At 36.3% G+C, this 19,603-nt stretch overlaps 1 protein-coding gene across 1 annotated transcript in view; it reads right to left on the minus strand.

The window, feature by feature from the left end:
- The window catches only part of GLRA3 (glycine receptor, alpha 3), a 63,878-nt gene that overhangs the window by 29,118 nt on the left and 15,157 nt on the right, over nucleotides 1-19,603 (minus strand). The window contains exons 3-4 of the mRNA XM_010152594.1: nucleotides 6,498-6,721; nucleotides 3,465-3,547 (exon numbers count right to left, since the gene is read on the minus strand). Of these exons, the coding sequence (XP_010150896.1) occupies nucleotides 3,465-3,547; nucleotides 6,498-6,721 (307 nt within the window). The remainder of the gene's footprint in view (nucleotides 1-3,464; nucleotides 3,548-6,497; nucleotides 6,722-19,603) is intronic.

The following is a 19,603-nucleotide window of genomic DNA, read 5'->3' on the forward strand; positions in this document are numbered from 1 at the left end:
TTGTGTTTTATAACAGAGATCATGAGAGGACTGTGTTGTCAGTTTTGAAAGCCAGTGTCTTCCACCTCCCTGGACAGTGCACTCACCACCAGGGTTAGTGCTTTGATCCCCCTGTTGAAGTTGTCTTACTCTGCACCAAAAAATGTGAGCCAGCCAGCCACGGGAGGGTATGGCATGGTGGCCTAGAACTCAGAGATTCTAGGATGGATTCGGGCTCTCAGGGTTATGCCTCAGGAGATTTGATATGAAGACAAGGAAAATGTTAAATGCACTCATCCTCCTTTTTGCTTCTGTAATTTTAAAGAGAAATGGATGCCCATTTTTAGCCAAAGTACTCTGGAATTTGAATGTTTCTGCTCACCGTTTTCTAAGTTTTGGAAATTGGTCAGAGTTCAGACTCACATAAAACATATTTTTACCTGGTTACTTTCCTCTCCAGCATGTACATATTTTTTGTAACTCCTCCAAGGTGTCTATTTCCTTTCTGATACTTCCTGTATAGAGAAGCTGGTTTTGGGTAGATGAATTCATGCTTGGTAATTATGTAACTGTACCTACCTTCTTTGGATCTGTCCCAGAGTAATTTCCCTCAGTTTTGGGGAACTGCTGTCTTGTTCTTGCATACCTAACTGGTTATTCTGCTGTCAGACATGTAGGTATAGCCAGAGCTCCCACATGCTGCAAAACGTTCTGCCTCAGGCAAGCTACTTTGCCCATAGTCACTGTTAGAGGTAAAATAGAATTAGACAAGGTGATATGGGGAAATCTTGATTACTTTTAACTTCCTTATGAAATCAAATGTCTCTGTAACTGCAAGATTTTGAAGCACTCATATTTTGTTCATCTCTTCTTTTGTGAACGTTGCCTGTGACTACTAAGTGAATGTGCAGCAGGGAATTTAGTCCTACTGAACTGAATTAACACCAAGACTTCATTGAAAAATGTTCTGCTGGAAAGTGCAGTAGAACATCTACAGTGGTACTGAACTAATAAATATTGGTTCCTTATGGTGCAGTCTGTGGGAACTGTGGGCTCCTGCAAGGTTTCTATAAAGCAAAAGAGATGCCTGTTTGTTCAACAATGCTCAGTTGTTGTATGACCTCTCCTCATAAGGGTTGAAAGAGATGAAAAACAAGCTGAGTTTTATGAAGATATTAAAGAAACAATTTTGTAACTTTTTAAACACTTTTTAGGAAAAAATATCCCTTTTACTTGTTCTAACACTATGATACTGTTTGAAGTGCGATTATATATAGTGAATATACCTGCCATCTGTTTGTACTCTGGTACAACTGCTTCATATTAACCTTATATTTAGTCACATTAATTATAAAGGTGACATAGGTTATTAGTAGGATTATCCGCTTAGGTTGACTGTGGAGTTTTGCTTAAATGCTGAATATATAATATTGCCCTAAATTCTTTGACATTTACGGCAAATTATGTCTCAAATTTAGTCAAGAAAATTTCTGCCCTCGTTTGAAAGGCAGCTTTATAATACTAACATTTGTCCTTTGTAATGGATAGATCTGGCATTCATACTGACACTGACATTTTTGTAAAAGCATACCATTATCCATACAACAAACAGTTCTGACATAATGATTGATAGATAATTACCTCCCCCTTCACCTGGACCCTACTTTGTTCCAGTAAAACAATAAAATAAAATAATAATAATAAAAAAAACCAAACAACCCACAACCAAGAAATACTTTAATCAAATTATGTATGTTGTGTTTCTGGTCTATAGTATATTTCAAATAATCCAGTATGTTCATTCTATCTGCAGAAAATAATTTTATGAAATATTTTGCCTTTTGATCCTAAAACTGTAAATCTAGACCTGACATTAAGGTGGGCACTTATTATTCATCTGTTTTCCCCTTGTCACTAATTTTCACAAACTTCAGGTTGCTGGAATCTGCCAAAGAATGCTCTACTTTATTTTATTTTTTTTCTTGATATCATTAGGTGGATTTTTCCGCTGGAAATCTCTTCCAAAGTCCTCTCATCTTAAGGGGAAAAGGCAGTTCCCAAATACTTCATATCACAGGGAAAATGAGAACTTAATACCTACCTGTGTCTTCCTCCTCAGACATCCTGTGTTAGCTCAGATCATAGCATCAGACAGAACCTTTTGTTTTGTCTTTTTATCTGCGTGTGTGTGTGCCTTGAAATGGAACAGCTGCTTTACACTTTCCATCCTCTTTTATGTTCTGAGATATCAAGAGAGATAAGTACAATATATGATGGCTTGAGTTAACAAATACTAAATCTATTTAACATAAAAAATATTGCTCTTAACTGAAAGATAATTCTGCAAAATCTGTTTTGCCTAAGCTGGTTTTACCTTCTCCTCTGCTCCCCTCAGGATGTTTCTGTATAATGCAAATAGGTGCTCCCCTCACGATGTTTCTGTATAATGCAAATAGGGCTTTATGAAGAAATTATCTAAACCACAAGGAGTTGTAATTTTGCTTTTTCCATCGAAATTCTAGTGTAACATCAGGTTTGGTCAAGCTGTCAGGCCTTCTCTGTGTTAGAAAGCTATCAGGTCTTTTTTTTTTTTCTTTCTGTGTTTTGCTGGGTATTCTCAGTGTCAAGTTCTCTGTGACCCTACAAACTCCTTTAAGCCTAGAGTCTTTAGAAGGTGCTGGAAATTTTTCTGTTGTTATGGTTGACGGTCAGATCATACTCACATTTTATCCCCTAGGGAGATGTTACCTTGTATGGACTTCTTCCTCATAGCTCAAGGGCTATACAGCCCTTCCCTTGATTTTCTGGGGGCTGTTCCACTGATCCAAGGCACTGCCAGGGGGTGAGGGCTGTTTAAGTGACATACCCTATGTAGATACATGGGCATATATGTATACATGCTGTGCAATCTTCTGCATCTCTCTCTTGTAATAAACCCATTCCATAACCCCTTCTAGGATGATTTGGTAAAACTACCTATGTAGTTATAACGTCAGCATGCTGAAGAGCTCGGGCAGGAATCTGAAGAGCAGGGACTCTATACATTTTTTTTTTACCTCTTGAGGACACAGTTATTACTGATTTCAAGATATTCACATAACTCACATAAATCACTCCCTTAAGTTATTCTCATGTTTTCTTTATGATCTTCCATATCACTGTCCCCTTGCATGTGTGAACACAGGGAAAACTTAATGGTGAATCCTCTTATGCATAGATTTTGCATAATGGAAACTGGCACTGACTACTTAAGTTTAGTAGTATCTTTAGACTTACACAAAACTGTTGATCTTCAGGAAAAGTAAGGATGAAAGAATGTCTTCCTTTGAAAATCATCTATGTTTCACAGCATTTCTTTTGGTAAAATAGAGGATTGTTTTTTGAAAATTTGTTCTTGTACCACTGCAAAGGGTCTTTCTACCCCCTGCATAGCTATAGCAAACCCTGAAAAAGTGTTTATGGGATAGTACGTTATTCAAACTTACAGCTTTCCAGCTGCATTATACATGTTTGGACATCCATTGGAAAATTTTTGAGATCCATCGGGCAGGACAGTATTAAAGTCAATCTGAAAGAACACACACATACACACACAAAAATTAAAAATACACCTCAAAAATGCCATAGAACTGTACAGGATAAATGCATGAGAACACTGGAAGTATTAGAAATAGAATTTTTTTTTTTTTTCCCATTAGAAAGCTCTCTAAAGGGATGTATATTAGCTGAACCCATTTCACTTGCTCAACCCAGTATGACAATGTGGAAAAAAATATTACAGACATTTGGAAAAACACATTTTTCAGTAGACCTGCCTAACCTTGTGGGAATTCTAAAGGAATGAAACAACAGGATGCTTCTGTGCTACAACAAAATTATTGTACTGTTACAGTATTTCAAATCCTTGACATGAAATTTACCCAGATTTGCGAGAATTTTATAGCAGATGTCAGCTGCAAATCATGGCGGCAAAGTAATTTATGTGTTATTGTCCTAAAATAAGGTGCTTAAATGGTCAACACAAGCGTTGAAGATAACATTTTATTTTATTTATGGTAGACTGAAATATGCTTGTAATTTTGAACTGCACTTGTATTTCATGTTAGTCCTGGTATTTCCTGTGAAATGCTTTGCAACCTATAGGCAAAAGAGGTATTTTAACATTTTATATCAGTACATTAACTTATCTTTAGAGTGATCCTTCTCAGGAACAGAAAGAATATTTCAGCTAAAGGCACATGTTTTCCCTCACTGGCCATGTTTAGGTATCTATTCAACATTCAGGGTCATGACTGTACCTTTCTTCTTGCTAGAAAATGCCTTGTGTGAAAATCTGCCCTGTATTCATTTAGCAGTTCAGTTGATAGAAAGTTCTCCAAAAACGTGAGGGGTTTGAGTTCAATTGCTTACACATAAGGCTTTTCCATAGTGGCTGTACTCTAATCCCTCCCTCTTAAACCCATTCCCTTGTTTTTGGCACTGCGGCTAAATGGAAATGGCAGTAGGTAGCAATCATGGCTATGTATTTATTTTACCATGCTTTTTCCCTCTCAAAAGCTTCTTGATTCATTGCTGCTATAACTTCCCTTTAACTTGGCAGTGACAGGGCTGCAGGGGGCCGGTTCAGGGAAGGAAATCAGACCCAGGCCCTATTCCCATGCTATTAAAAATGTTTTCAAATGCAAAATCTGACTAATAGGCTAGTAACATGGCAAATCATTTCAGAGAAAAGGCACCTGGATTTTACTTTGTGCTTCAGTAATTATTTTATATTAAGTATTCATAGAATTAGGAACGAGAACCTTCTCATTATTTTCTTGTCTGAATTGTTCTAATGCAATGAAAGGAGAAGGATACATTAGGGAATGAAAGGAAAAAGCAAAAGTAGAAATAATTTTTGGTTTTTTTCCTTTCTGATATCAGCACGTTAGCAATTAACATGTCTCCCCTCATCAAAAGTTTAACGGCTTTCACATAACTCAACTAGATGCCAATTATATGATTACAACTGTTTCAGAAATTGTGATAGTTCTTAGTTAAATCATGGTAACATAAACTTTCTGCCTCCATAAGAGACACAGGAGCTATCTGGCATCTGCTTTTACTACAGTTAATGCTTGCTTTTATAATTAAATATTACAATATTTCTCATGGTTGGGTTTTTTTGCACATTGCTTGTGACCATGAACGTGGTCTGAATTCTACTGAAGTTGCAATTCAAATTTGCTTCAGTTAAGTGGTGGTGTCCTTACTCTGTGTTATATGTATTTGGTGTGATTAGGGCAGGGAGAAGGAGTTACATTTGATTAGAACGGAACTGCCAGTGCCTCTCAGACAGACTCAGTCTGGAGATAATTGATTCAGCCCCACTTTCTGCTTGGGTTCAGAGAAAGAATCCTTTTTACTAGCTTTCCATCTGTTCCTAGTGACAGAATAAATATTGTGACACTGAAGAATGATACTGTTCCCAGACTGGCAGACTAACCTCCTTTTGAATATGAAATGCTCATAGGAATTTTAACCCAATCCTTTTGCCCAGTGTAAGCTTGATATGATGCAGCCCACTTGTGCGGGAAGGAGGGAGGAAGGAGACCCTCTTGCCACTGATATATCCACGCAAGTCGCAGACATTTTCTTTTTCTCTTTGTGTACAAACTGCTTTACAGATTCCTGATGTCTCTTCAAAAAGTCCAATTACCCAGTAAGGCAGTATCACAAAAGCATGCAAAGCAAAACACAAAGTAGACAAGAGGTCTATTTATTTTGAAAAGTATAATGTATTACACTTTTAGTATAAAGCAGCTCACTGTATTAATCCCAAATCTGTATCATGTCTAATGGGGCATTAGTATACTCATATCCAATGTTTGTCTCATTAGATCAGGTTTTTGAAGATAGTGACAAAAAGACTACTAATGTCTGTATTAATAAAAAAGAAAGTGGGGAGAAAAGAGGTAGAATAACTAGAATTTGTCAATACTTCTATAATTGATTGGTGCTTACAGCTTCTTCAACCTTTTCAAAAGTTTGCTTTCCATTTTCTCTCCATCTCCAGCTGTAAGTGAACTATTCCTAAAATCTCATGTTTCTGCAAAAAGGTCATGTTTCCATGTTGGAGTGTAACTTTTTCACCAAAAAAGGTGAAAAAGAAATAACATTGGACTGTCATGACATTGGAGGCTACAGCGTGTGAAACTCTTACATAGGCCAGATTAGATTATAATACTCCAGAATTACTTGTACTGTGCAAGTGTCCTAGCTCCTCTAGGCTCAGTATCTGTACTTTAGAATGGGAAAGATACTTTTCTTATTACTTTTACTATGTGCCTGCCTAATGAGGGATCATTTTCTATTTTAGTATTAACAATGAACTGTAATGACGGTAATGTTCTGTGTCCAACACTCACAACTACTTTAGTGATAGTTCTGCATGACTAGCAACTGAAGATATCTGTGGGTAATTCTTGGGCACACTTTTGAGTTTCCGTCTGAAAACAATAGTTTGATTAGAGACTCACCTGATGGAATAAAGTACATTTCCATTTTTGAAAATTCGCAACAATTTATTATCTGTTGTAACTTCATGAAAGTTGGCACCTTTTTCATTAGCAAAGAATAAATCAGGTTTCCAAATTGAATCCAGCATGGACGGATCTAAGTCTAACGAGTCATCTGGATATTCACTGTATGCGAGACGTGGATCATTCCAATTCTGACGGAGAAAGATGTTCACTCGGTAATCCTGAATGAAAGAGAAAACAAGCAAAGCTTTACCAGGCAAAGGGATTTAGCTTTTATTTCATTTCTTAGCCATGTAATCCCCTGTACATCTGTGGATGACAAAAGAATTACTTAGCTGAATGCCAGCATGATACCTATTTGCATTAGCGGGGACACAATGGATAAGAAAAAAGATATATTTCACAGTAACTGAAAAAAATCTCAAGCTAAGGAAATCCAACGTCGGTGTGCCATCCATATACATCCATATAACTCTATGCCTACAGTAGCTTTGTGTTGAAATCAAATTGAGACAAGCATAAAAAGAGTTTTATGGAGTTGCCTTTTTCTGCCCAACTCCTCATGGGTGCATTCCCACTTCCTGCCCTTAGGCAGTGAGGATCTGTCCCACTGTAAGGGAAACTCAATTAATTTCTTTTTTGTCTCTCTAATTCTTACATATTGTAGACCCACCACTTTGACTTTCTGTGCCTCAGTTCTCTATTGAAAGGTGTGTGAGCAGTAACTTGCAACACAGTTTTCTGAAGAGGAGTCATGTTCCTTCTCTGTTCAAACACAGTGGAGATCGTATAAGCCCTTATGATAAATTAGCTTTGGTACAAGTGGAGTCACCTTCATTCCTACACACAGTTCTGCCTTAATCAAGGGTGCCTTTCTCGAAAAGATGGCTGGAGTGCTTCAAACTTCTGAAAGTCATTAAGGGGTTCTATATACATTCTGTCAAAGACAACGTTGTATTTATGGCCTCACACTTTCTTAAACTCTGAAAGATGAAAATATTTGTTTTTAAAGAAGAAGCAATATTAGCATTTCATTAAATTATACCAAGAACTGAGACAAATGAGACACAGCTTAAGGACATAGCGACAAAACATTTATCTGTCATTATATGATTTTACTCCTTTTTGTACTACTGCATTAATGAAAAAAGATACCTGAATGGGATAGAATTAATTAACATCACTTGTTTATTGTTAAAAAAGGCAATGAATATTAATTTAAAAAAAAAACTTTTTGAGTCAGAATGGGAAATTAAGTTCAATGCTGAGGAATACAATTTGGCCAATAACTATGTGCAGTAGCTCCTAGTGCTTAGAATAACTAGTTAAAGTCACACTGGTGTAAAAATTGTGAGTACTGTTGGAATTCAGGTGTCATATCAATATTTAGTCTTATGAAACTTGGAACATGTAGCCATACATTTGTGAGAATCATGTCAACAGACATAATAAATGGCAACAGGAAACTCAAAACTACAACTGGAGAATGAAATTAATTCAGATTATTGTTTTCAGCACACGTCTCTGGCCAAATGGGAGCATATAACACTTAATACCAGGTGGGAAAATCATAGGATTTATTCATAATTTTTTTTTTTTTTTTTAAAGGTAAATTGTTAACTTCTCTTTCAGAAAAGGACTGAAAGAAATTTCCCTTGTTTTTAATCATGGCTAGTTAGTTACAGCCTCAAGAGCCATAAAAAGTTCATAAGAGAAGCTGTTGTATTTTTCATAATTAGCACCATGGCATGATGGAACCAGAGCCAGGGATTTGTACTTTACAGATGTAGAAACAAGTCTCTTTCTTTTTTTTCTTTCCAAAAAAAACCTTACACAGGCTTGTGCCTCAGTGTTCATAAAACTTGAGGTTTTGTGGTGTTTGGTTGTTTGGTTTTTTTTGGTGAGTTTTTTTTTTCCCCCCCCTGGAATACCTTTATTTCTTTGCATGATATCCCAAATACCGTGTAGTACCAGTTCCTGTTCCAAACTCCTGTATAGAGTTAAAGGGCCAGGAAGAAGGAGGATGTAGAAGCAGTGATGGCTCTACTGCCTGTCCCAACATGTGGACTCACGGCACTGAAGGAAACATTAGCTCTAAGCCTGGGGCACTGCGTGGGAGCACTGTAGCTCTCAGGACTTCACCTGCACTTCAGCCAAGCCCAGGCTTCACATTTTAATTTGTATAACCTAAAGTACATCTAATTATTTACTTTTCTTTGTAGAATATGATGAGTTTATGAGTGGGATTACTTGCAGAGTAAGAGACTTCTCATATGTGTAAGACAAAACAGGTGAAAAACGCATAGCAGAAAGTTGAAATGAAAATGGAGGAAGACAAATGGAGGGATCTGTTCTAGGTTTTATTAAGCTATTCTGTATGTCAGTTTGCCTAAAGTTTATTGGTTTAAATTGTTTCCAGCTTTTAAGATGAATAAAATCCTAGTTAAATGTTTCTTTAAAACAATTGAAGATATTATTCATTGTTCTCTCCCTTGAAAAGTCTGACTTAAATTGGCTCTTATTATTCACTAAAAAATCCTAATCTATCAAAATGAGAGAGAGATGTTTGACTGCTATTGTGTAAAGGACAAGTATTCATCGTCTCAGTTTATAATTGCACATTGTGAGCCTAAGGCTTAACTGCTTTAAACAAGTAGGGTTGTTTGATGCAAACACAGACCAGAATTGAATTGCCAGAATTGGGATTTAAAATAATTTTTTTTCGCACAAAAGGATTATTATTCTCATGCTATTTGCCCAGAGGGGTGACTCCTAACTCAAATAATTCTGTGCTGGGGAGGTTCCTTGAGGGGAGAGAAGAATCGTCACTTAAGCTGCAGTGACTTCCACAGCCACTTCCATAACCTCAAGGCTTCCATCTTCTGAGCAGCTGCTGTGCCCTGGTTCTACAGGATAAGACTGATTTGTGGGATCTGCACTTGCTCCACTGTCCCTTGAAACCCTTAGCCACACGGGGAACTTTCTTAGAGGGTTAGAATATTGTTCATCTGCCTCACAGGGCTCAATAAATTCAAAACTGGGAGGTCAGGTAATTGCTCTTTGCTGTCCATGTGGAGGCTGAGGCCCTTTTGGATCCCAGTACTGACGTTTCGATTAGCGTTCAAAATTGCTCAAAAATACTTACAGAATATGTTGATTTCTTCTTCATTATACTCCTACAGATAGAACTATTCCTATAGCATACAGAATATAGGCAGAATGCCTTATGGAAACTTTTGCACAAATCCTCGAGATATTAATTGCCTGACTCTCCCTGGTTTCTTTAATGCATTTTTAATAGGCCCTGTATATGGTGTCCTTCTTCATCTAAGAGAGATAAATAAAAGCAAATTTCCAAAATATGCCCTTCATTTGAACATTGCCTATGACCTGCTCTCGTAACTTTTGAATGCTGTAATTTGAACCAAATCATCAAATTTTCATGCATTAATGAATAATCTGCCAGACCTCTATGTATTACATTTCTAAATCCTATTATAATTTTGACTAATATATCAATCTAAATTAAATGTAGATTTGTATTTTGCATAATGTAGTCAGATAATTTTTGCTTTATTTGTTCTAGCTCACTGTAGAATTATAATGTGGAAATATGATGGACTTTCCAAGAACACTGCTAAGAGTAAATTTCAAGGCAGTATGAGAAACGCTGTTCAAGTCGTAAAAAAATAGAGAAAGTAGATGCATTTCCTGAAGACTGAAATATAAATATTTGTTTATTAAGTTTCCAGCAAATTATAGGAAAAATGTCGTTTGAATGCATGTATACTAATTTTGGTAACTACATGTATTGCAAGTGCTCAAAAATCAACCAAAAGCAAGGCCTGGTAATTGTAGATTATATGCATGCACAGACTGATAACTCCTCAATGGTTAGACTTCTCTCTTTCCAGGTTTTCTCCAGGTCTCTCTTTTCAGCCTGGAGAAGAGAAGGCTCCAGGGAGACCTTATAGCACCTTCCAGTGCCTGAAGGGGCTACAAGGAAGCTGGGGGGGACTTTTTACAAGGGCCTGTAGTGACAGGACAAGGGGTAACGGGTTTAAATTGAAAGCAGGGAGGTTTAGATTGGATGTCAGGAAGAAGTTCTTCACACAGGGTGTGGTGAGGCAGTGGAGCAGGTTGCCCAGAGAAGCTGTGGATGCCCCATTCCTGGAAGTGTCCAAGGCCAGGCTGGGTGAGGCTTTAGTTGATCTTTAAGGTCTTTTCAAACCGAAACCATTCTATAATTCTGTGATTCTATTATTCTATTATTACTTTGTGGTTTCTAAGATGATTTTTACAATATATGATTTCCTAGTTCCTCATAGATTTATTTTTTTTTTTTTAGCTTTAGAAAATGTCACAAGAAGTGAAGGATGATTTTGTGTTGTGTTATAGTGGTACAATATAGTAAAATGCGGGGACCTGATAGATACACATTGTCTTGTCTTCTCGCTCAAGTTTTTTTTTTTTTCATTCTCACCGATGTACAGAACACATTAATAGTTTTAATGTTTTCTGGTGAGATTTTGTAAAGTTGTTATCTCAGTCTCTGAAAAGCATGCAGCATGACATGCTTTTTATTGCCACCTTGATTAGTATAATTAGATGAGATGCCCTGTGGCATGTTAGTATTTTGTGGTTATAACATCTTAATAACATCTTTCCATTCTGACTTTGTTCACTGGCCCTAAGCACTATGGCTGCACTTTAGATAACATAATTGCTTTTTGTAGGTTGATGGAGTTTCCTTCGTTTTCCTTTGCATATCTGAAAATTTCAGACAGGACCAAAAGCTATTCAGCTAAAGATTTCAATATGCTGTTGATGAAATTTACCTAATGTAAAATTCAAGTATTTAAATTTAAGTAAGCCCCCTAAAATTGGTAGGTAATTTTCCATAGAGGTTACCAATATCAATGCAAAATCAAAGTCAGAAAAGACCCTTGAAATTCACACTGACATTTGAGAAATTTAAATACAGTTTTTGTAATCTGAAGTATTCCTCTGAATTTCCTCATGCTTAATAGCTGGAATTCTATGATTACTGAGATTACTTGTGGTAAGGCTTCATCTGTAGTCATACACATTTGGAAAAAGGAATATATAGAAAAGGTGCAGAAAAAGATGACATAGGACTGGACAGGATAACCAGTTCTGTGAGACTAGACAGGAAAATCTTGTTTTATTTAAGCCAGTAATACAAAGGACTTGTATTATGACTTGATTGCCATCCATAAATATATTGAAAGGTAAATACCAGAGGGAGAAAATATTTTAAACCTAAGGACAAGTGCCTTCTTAATTATTCATAAATTTTGGCTGCACTGAGATGGCTCATCCTCTTGCTTATCATGCTAATAAACATGGGCGAGCTTTTCACTGGCATGATTTACCATTGCAAATAAGAGGACTCTTCTATTACATCTTTGCATTATTACAGGTCTGAAATGCAGCAGGGAGAGTGCATGTATCTATGCTGTATGGCACTTCAATTAATGAGAGGAAAAAAACTGGAATAGATTCTATGCTCCACCATTAACTCTAACTCATTAATCTGTCAGAGATTTACCACAGCAGCTAAAGAGAAATTAACTGTGATTTAAATTGATCGCTGAGTACTTAACTTTAATTGACATGTCAAATCTGTGTCAGAGTAACAAGATTTGACTGATGCCAAACACCCCCAAGAACATGTTTTTCTTTACTGAATAGCTGTAAGACATTCATTACAAGAAGCAATGTAGATACACTGTTGATTGTGATAGAGTTTGTCTGACTCACAGAATCCTTCCTCTTGATCTGCCCCCTTATCATTCCATTGGTGGAAGCTCTTTCCAGAACCGATTTTGTCAGTAATTAGAAACTTTGTGAATTTTTCAGAACCACAGGATTCCTCCTTCAGAAAGGAATGTCTTCATTCATGGGCCATAGGAGAGAGCCTTCCACTTGCAATTTTTCTTCCTAATCCTGTCACTCACAATTTTGCTGTCTAAGGACAAGTATGCGGTTCCATACACAAAGACATGGAAAACTTTCCTGCCTAGTCCTGCCTCACGTTAGCTGGCTAAGCACTTGAGGCATCAAGTGGTCATTAGGGTCTCTAGATTTGTGCTCTTGCATGCTGAGGATGAACAGGAAGGCCTCTTTGGCTGCTGGATAACAGCTCTCATCCTAGACTAGTCTGAAAATGATGGGTGCTCTTACCCCCTCCGTTAAGTAGGACTGGCCACATGGTTTGGGATTTAGATGAGGGCTAACTTGCTTCTGATCTCAGGAAGCTTTATTCAGAAAAGATTGTTGATGGAGATAGATTTTTGATGAAGAGCTGTCACTTTCTTTGACAATGGATGAATAAAAGCAGATTTTAAGATGTTCTTTAATGTTCTTAGTATTTCTGGGGTTTTTGTTTCTTTATCATTTTTTGTTCTCTTACAATCCAAACTACTAGGTATGCAGATGAGTGTCCTGTGAATAGTTCTGTTTAAGTTTTATTTAAATTTTCCCTAGTTCCTTTGTAGGGTTTAACTGAAACAACTCCCAGTAATACTCATATTGAAGTCAATAGAACTAGTATTTACTTGGCAATTAGCTAGTTACAACTGGAACTTCAAATTTGCTACATGTAACATCAGATGTCGCAGTTTCTCTTACAAAACAAAAATGTGGAGTTCAGCAAATGAGTATATACACTACTTGTGCACCAAGTGCTCTTCCTAGGTGTGTATCCTGCTTTCATAACCTTGAATTCTGAAGTGATATGACCCCTGTTAACTTTCTGCCTGGGACACACAAATGTCACTTGCTTTCTTTTCTTCTGAGTTGAGTAACATCTCATTCACCATTCCTGCCAACAGTTTGGAGGATGAGAACTGTTCGGTCACTGCTTCAGTTCAGTCTTTCCCTCACTGAAAGTATGGGATGACTTACAGGATGCTTATTAGTACAGAGCTAGCAGTCTGTCATTCAATCCAGAGCTAAAAGAAGAATATAGTCAGTAGTTTCTGTGAGGAATCCTTGATTTTTAAATATTGACTCCCTAGTCTTTATTACAAAACATTCAAAAACTTTCTAGTTCAACAGAAACTATTTTCTAGTACTAGAAAATCTACGTATTTTCCATTGGTTTTAAGATGGAAACATTGCAGAAGGGCCAGTTTTAGTTAATTTTAATCTTGAGGGTTTTTTTCTGGTTTATTATCAGTAACAATGGTTCTATTTTAGTTTCTATGCTCACAAATAAGCATTGTATCAAACATCAAAGCTAGTTAATATCTAGGATGTTTAGTCTTAAAAAATTAATCAAACACAGTACTGACAATACTGTATAATAACATTTGTCACAGCTCTGATTGCATGTCCTAGAATATTTAGTAATTGCAGATTTAATATATTACTTACATTCTTAATGGAGGTTGTGTGTTCCCAACTCTGAATGCATTACACTAAAATCACATTTTGCAACATGTTCAATATAATTGTGTGTTTAAGCTTTAGCTCAGGGGCTTTTAAAATGTTTGCACTTTCAAGCGATGGAGATGACAATTACAGAAACAAATGGTAGTATAAGGGATTAGATGAAAATGGAGATGACAATTACAGAAACAAACATCATGCACTAAGCCTCTGTCTTTGGTGATCTTTCCCATGTTCTCAGTTGACAAAAGATTTTGGGTTTGGTTTTTTTCCTGCAGACAGATGATGTACTCCTGAAGAGACTGTTGCTCTAACAGCAAACGGTATTTCTTGTTAAGTGAAAAATTGAGGTTTTCTGGGATTATTCATTTGTTCAGATGAATTTTTGGTGCTATATATAGCATGTTGTTATTAATACATTTTATGTGTTAGCACTTAAAATCTAACTGGTTTCAATGTGTGACTGAATAGGCTAATAGTAGAAATCTTTATTGAAAACATATTTGAAACCATCCTCTGTTTCATCTCCTCAGGGAAATACAACATAATTAGATCAAATAGGAATTTGGGAATTCCATGCTAACTTTCCTGCAGCCTTTCTTTTGTCAGTAGGTAAATACAACATTGACTAGTGTATGGTAAATAGGGTAAAATAAAAGGTAAAGCTGAACTAAATCAAGTTCGGCAGCAGGGCCTGCTTATTCCAGGGCCTGCTAAAACGGTCTGTGGGAAGGGATATATCTCTAACTTTAAACAAACTTGATCAGATATGAGTTGTCTTTAAATCTTCTGAGAGGCATGAATCACACCAAAAGTATTTTCCTGTCAGGAAAATAATGTTTTAGACATTCTACACTGATGCTACGGCAACACGCATAAGTTAATGTGGATTTGAACTGTACCAGTACTGAGGAGAAAGGGAGCAATTTGTTTGTCTACCCAGAGACATCGAGTGGCATTTGAAAAGCCCTAAGATATCCTGCCTTTTGGCTGCTGGTTCAAAAAGATGCATGTCTCCTGTAATCCTATGATATGTCTACCAGCCTAGATAACCCAGGGACTCTTAGGGATTATTAAGGCCATCTCTAAAAACACTAAATGCACTGAGTCAACTAAATAAAACGTGAACAGGTGCAAACTCGATTCAATATTCCTTTGCTAACCTGCTCGTTTCGTGAAGAATTAACTGTGAACCAGTGCGTGTGGGTCTAGATGAGTAACAGGAGAGAAAGAAGAAATCCCAAGTTCATAGACTTCCACGAGGTCCATGATGAAGAGGCTATAAGTAGAGGTTACTCATTGAAAAGGCAATCCTAACCTTATTTTGATAGATCTCAAATGCTATGGTTTGTAATACCAGAGTCATACAAAAACAGTAGTTGCAGGCACAAACCTGAAACATTTTCCCTACAAAAAAAACAACAGTCTTGATATGATGTAAGGTCTAGTATAAATTTTTAAAAATTTTGTTACAATTATCCAAAATGAATGAAAGACTTAACCAGTTTAAATTATAAACATACAGTTTGAAAAAAAACATTGTTTTTTAGATATGCACTGTATTATATATAATATACATCCTATCAACACATGCACATTTTCTATCTTATATATTCCGTTTTTTTGAAACTGTAGAATAGCCTGTTTCATAATGTTCTCAAAAATAAAGAAAAACATATTGCAAAAAAAGGGAACTAATGAAGACTGACTAGAAACATCAAATTTTCAGTATCTTGACTCCTAGTAGGATTGAAGAAGATACAAGTAGTTAACCCCTCAATTAATTTAAATCTTTAAAAGAAGATAACACAAGTAAAGAGAATATTATTAGAGATTGCACATGTCATAGCACACAATGTTTGGAGATGGAAAGCAGACTAGAAATCTTCTTTAACTAATCCTGTTGTGCCAATAAATTAGCTTTCATATGTTCCAATACATTTACATTTTGGAAATCTGTTAACTGCAAAAGAACTCTACTGACTATGAGATCAGGAATTGTAAAGACCACTTATTTTTTAAAGCAAGGGAATAAATTCAGATTCTCCAGAAGTGCTTTTGGAGATTATTGTTTTATCATTAAAAACAGGTAAAGAAGAAATAATGAATACAAACTTCTTCTCAGTAACCTGTATTCAATATATGTGTTTTTTAATTCACCTTCAATATCTTCAGGATTGTGACAAAGTGTTTGATCAATATCTTTCACACTGGTTCACAGTCTCCCACAAGAAATACCTTGAGAAGGTAGCTGGTTGTTGTTATTCTGGGAAAGAAGGCTATGGGATTAAATTTGCTCCTAAGGTTTGATAGTGTTTTGTAGAGGCTGGCATGTTGGGAGTTTTCTGGACTGTGAAGAAGGCTGCAGCAAGAGAGAGGTGATTTTTGCTATCTTCCTTGTGCCGAAAGCCCAGGATGAAGTTGTTGAGAAAGTAAAAGCCTCTGCAAGCTGGAGAATTTGAGGCAGAGGAGCAGATAAACCTGTAAACTGGGATTACTTGCAATCTGGAGAGAGGGAAGAAGGTGACAAGCTGTAGAACCCTGTCTAAAAAAAACTGTCTGGTGAATCTAGATGGCAGGGTAGCGCTTCATGAGTAAGATGGTCAACTAGCTGAAGGGACAAAGGAAAGTGCTTTGTGAGAGAGAGAAGGTACAGAACCCAATTTTTGTGCTGCAGGAGATGACCGGGCCTGCTGAGGACTATGTGATGAGACAGATTCGGAAGTCATAAGTCTTATTTTGTGCTGTTGAAGAAACCAAACATTGAGTTTTACTTGTGTACATTGGCATTAGAATGTAGGAGGATTGGGGGAGGAGGGGGAGGAGCAGGGAGAGATCTGGAACCACCACTGTAGTACCAGTAATGACATTAAGAAGGGCAGGTCAGTGCATATCAGCATGCAATCTGTTGTAATCGTATTGACTTTTAAAGAATATTAAGTCCTGAATCACAGTCTTATAATACCTCTTGTTCTACCAGTTGTTAATCACCATATTTGATAGCATGCTGTGTAATCACTTTTGAAAACGAAAAGGGCTACGTGGTAAACAGACTCTTGCAAACTCTTTTAATAAATTATATGATTTTATTGTTTATTTTAAAGTACTATAAAATGTTTTCAACATTTTTGTATATAATTTAGGATATGTCTTTGCAATGTTGATATGATGTATAAAAAATATGAGTGCACAGATCTTTCGAGAGTGATCACTCTTTTCTGAGTAATTATTTTGTCTATTGTAATTAAAAATGCACACCCAGAGGTCATGAAGTATCAAATATTCATAATAGAATGAAGACATGAGAGCAGAACTGGATTTTTAAATGATGCCAAAATAACTCAAACTTATTCAAGGAAAGAATTTCAAGATTAATGTTTCATATACGGTGTTTGTACTGGAGAACTTTTCCAGCACATTACTAGACTCAACAACAGAAATTAGAAGCAAAGCTGACAATCTGAAAATCCTTTATTTTCTTAATTCATATTAATTTTATGGTTTGTTTCTGTAAACAATGTCTTAGTAAATTGCAGGCTTATGGAAAAATGAGGGAGAAAGGCTATATTCTTACAGTGATGGGGATTTATGGACTTAACTCCTATTAGCGTTAATGGGAGTTAGAGGACAAAATCCTCATATATCATGATGACAATTATTTCCATTGCTTAAATATACAGCTTCACTAAAGATATATATGTATATGTTTTATTTTGCAATGTCTTTACATTTGTATCTGTGTCCTTATAAATTAAAAAAGTATCATGAATGTGCATAATCACAGCCTCAATGGCATTAATCATGTTCTATGATTGCAAGAAAATGTGAAACTTTATAAACAGCACACCTCATACAGTGTTAACAGAGCTATGTAGTGATGCCACAATCTTATTTTCACAGATCCTCAGATTTTCTACAATAGTGACTGAGTGGATCTCAGCAAATTAATCTTCACAGCTTTTTCTGGGTAATGCTGTAATTGTTATAGCAGGATATAGACCTTTAGCAACAGCTAAGCTGATAGCTGCTATTCAAACAGATTGAAAAGGCTTATATAGAAGTGTAAAAGCAAGTGGGAAAAAAGCTGGAGGGGGTGGAGTAATGCCATAGGTTTTTATAGAACAGCTCTGTATAAGTCATGGCTTTTCCTTTAAGTGTAAAAGATCAGTCAGAGAAAGAATAATCAAAGGAAGCAAGCGTAGGTAAGCGGTAATAAGAGGTGTGAACTTTTCCGCAGTTGTTCTGAGCAAGATCAGATGGTTTTGGCTAAACAGAGGATATAAAAATTTGGCTAAAGGCTATGTCTCCCTTGGAATGAAGACATAAAGATTCTGGAGAAATTTTTCATAAGGAATCATTGGGATTTCAGACAACATTAGAACAGGTGATGAATAGAATTATAAACCAAAATTGTCTGCAGTAGCAACGGCTTTCACTGATCATGAAGGAGGTCCCTTACAGTCCTCTTTTCCTAATTACTGCAATACGTAGATATTTGGAAGTGGAAAATTTGGTGTCTTGAAACTGAGCTGTTTGGCTTTCTGTAATGTACAAAGTGGTTTGTAAAATGTTTAAAAATGCTTGTTAAAATGGATCAGAGAGAGTGAGAAAATTATTTCCTATAGTATGGCTGGAAGAACTGATTATAATAACTATCCTGGTAACTACTGCTCTATTTTAGATAAAACAGAACAATTACTCCTTGGCTTAGAGTACTAAGGAAACTGCAGGCCTGGATTAAGTATTTTCTTCAAATGAGGTAAAAAATATTTGAAGCTGGATTTCCCATATTGTAAGTAATTGTATTGTAATTTAAGAAAACATGGCCCAGCAAACAAGTATAAGACTATTACTGCTGCCTGTTCCCTAGACCTTTGAAACAATCTCTGACTGATGTGTTTTAAAACATTTACAAAATTGGGATCTCAAGTTGTTATAGATAGTCATATACCTGATTTGACATTTCTCCCTGGATTAGGAAGTAAAGGCAGAAGATACTGTAGCCATCTGGTAGTGTCTGAATAGAGAGTTTGGGAATGCCCAGCTTGAATGAGTGGATACAGCCACTCAGCTTTCAGCATGAGGCCTGAGTTAGTGGATTATTTTCCATGTTTCATGTGACAGCTGAGACTCTAAACTCCAAGTTGTTTTTCATGAAGAATCTTAGAGATTTTATTCACCGTTTAATATTTTGTTGTTATTAATGAAAACATGTATTTGTGGATTTACGTATTGGCCAAGAGTTGCAAAGTGTTTAAGAATCATGTCTTAGTCTTTATTAAAAAGTGACAAAAACCTGCTAAAATTGAGGTTGAAAGATGATCAGTGTTTGCTTATTAAAAATCTGTATGCAGTTCTCTTTGATCAATTTAATTTGTAGGAATGGAACAAGCCCCACAAAAATAGAATCGGGAAAGATCAGTCTGCTTTTAAATTGGAAAAACTGTTGTCAGTTCCACTTACGGCTTTTCTACATGAGCTCAGAATGCCTGTCTCCTCCATGTACCAAGGTCTAGAAACACTTTTCTTGCATGTTTGGAAACTTGAGATACTACCTCTTGCCTGTTGGCAATAAGTAATAAAAGTAATATTTGGAAACCCTGACAGCACCACACAGGTCTGAAATTGTCATGTACCATTATAGATGGGTATTTAGATACAGATGAACTGTTTATATGAGTAGGGAA

Source organism: Eurypyga helias, unplaced genomic scaffold (genome assembly GCF_000690775.1).
Source record: "Eurypyga helias isolate BGI_N326 unplaced genomic scaffold, ASM69077v1 scaffold735, whole genome shotgun sequence".
Taxonomy (NCBI): domain Eukaryota; kingdom Metazoa; phylum Chordata; class Aves; order Eurypygiformes; family Eurypygidae; genus Eurypyga; species Eurypyga helias.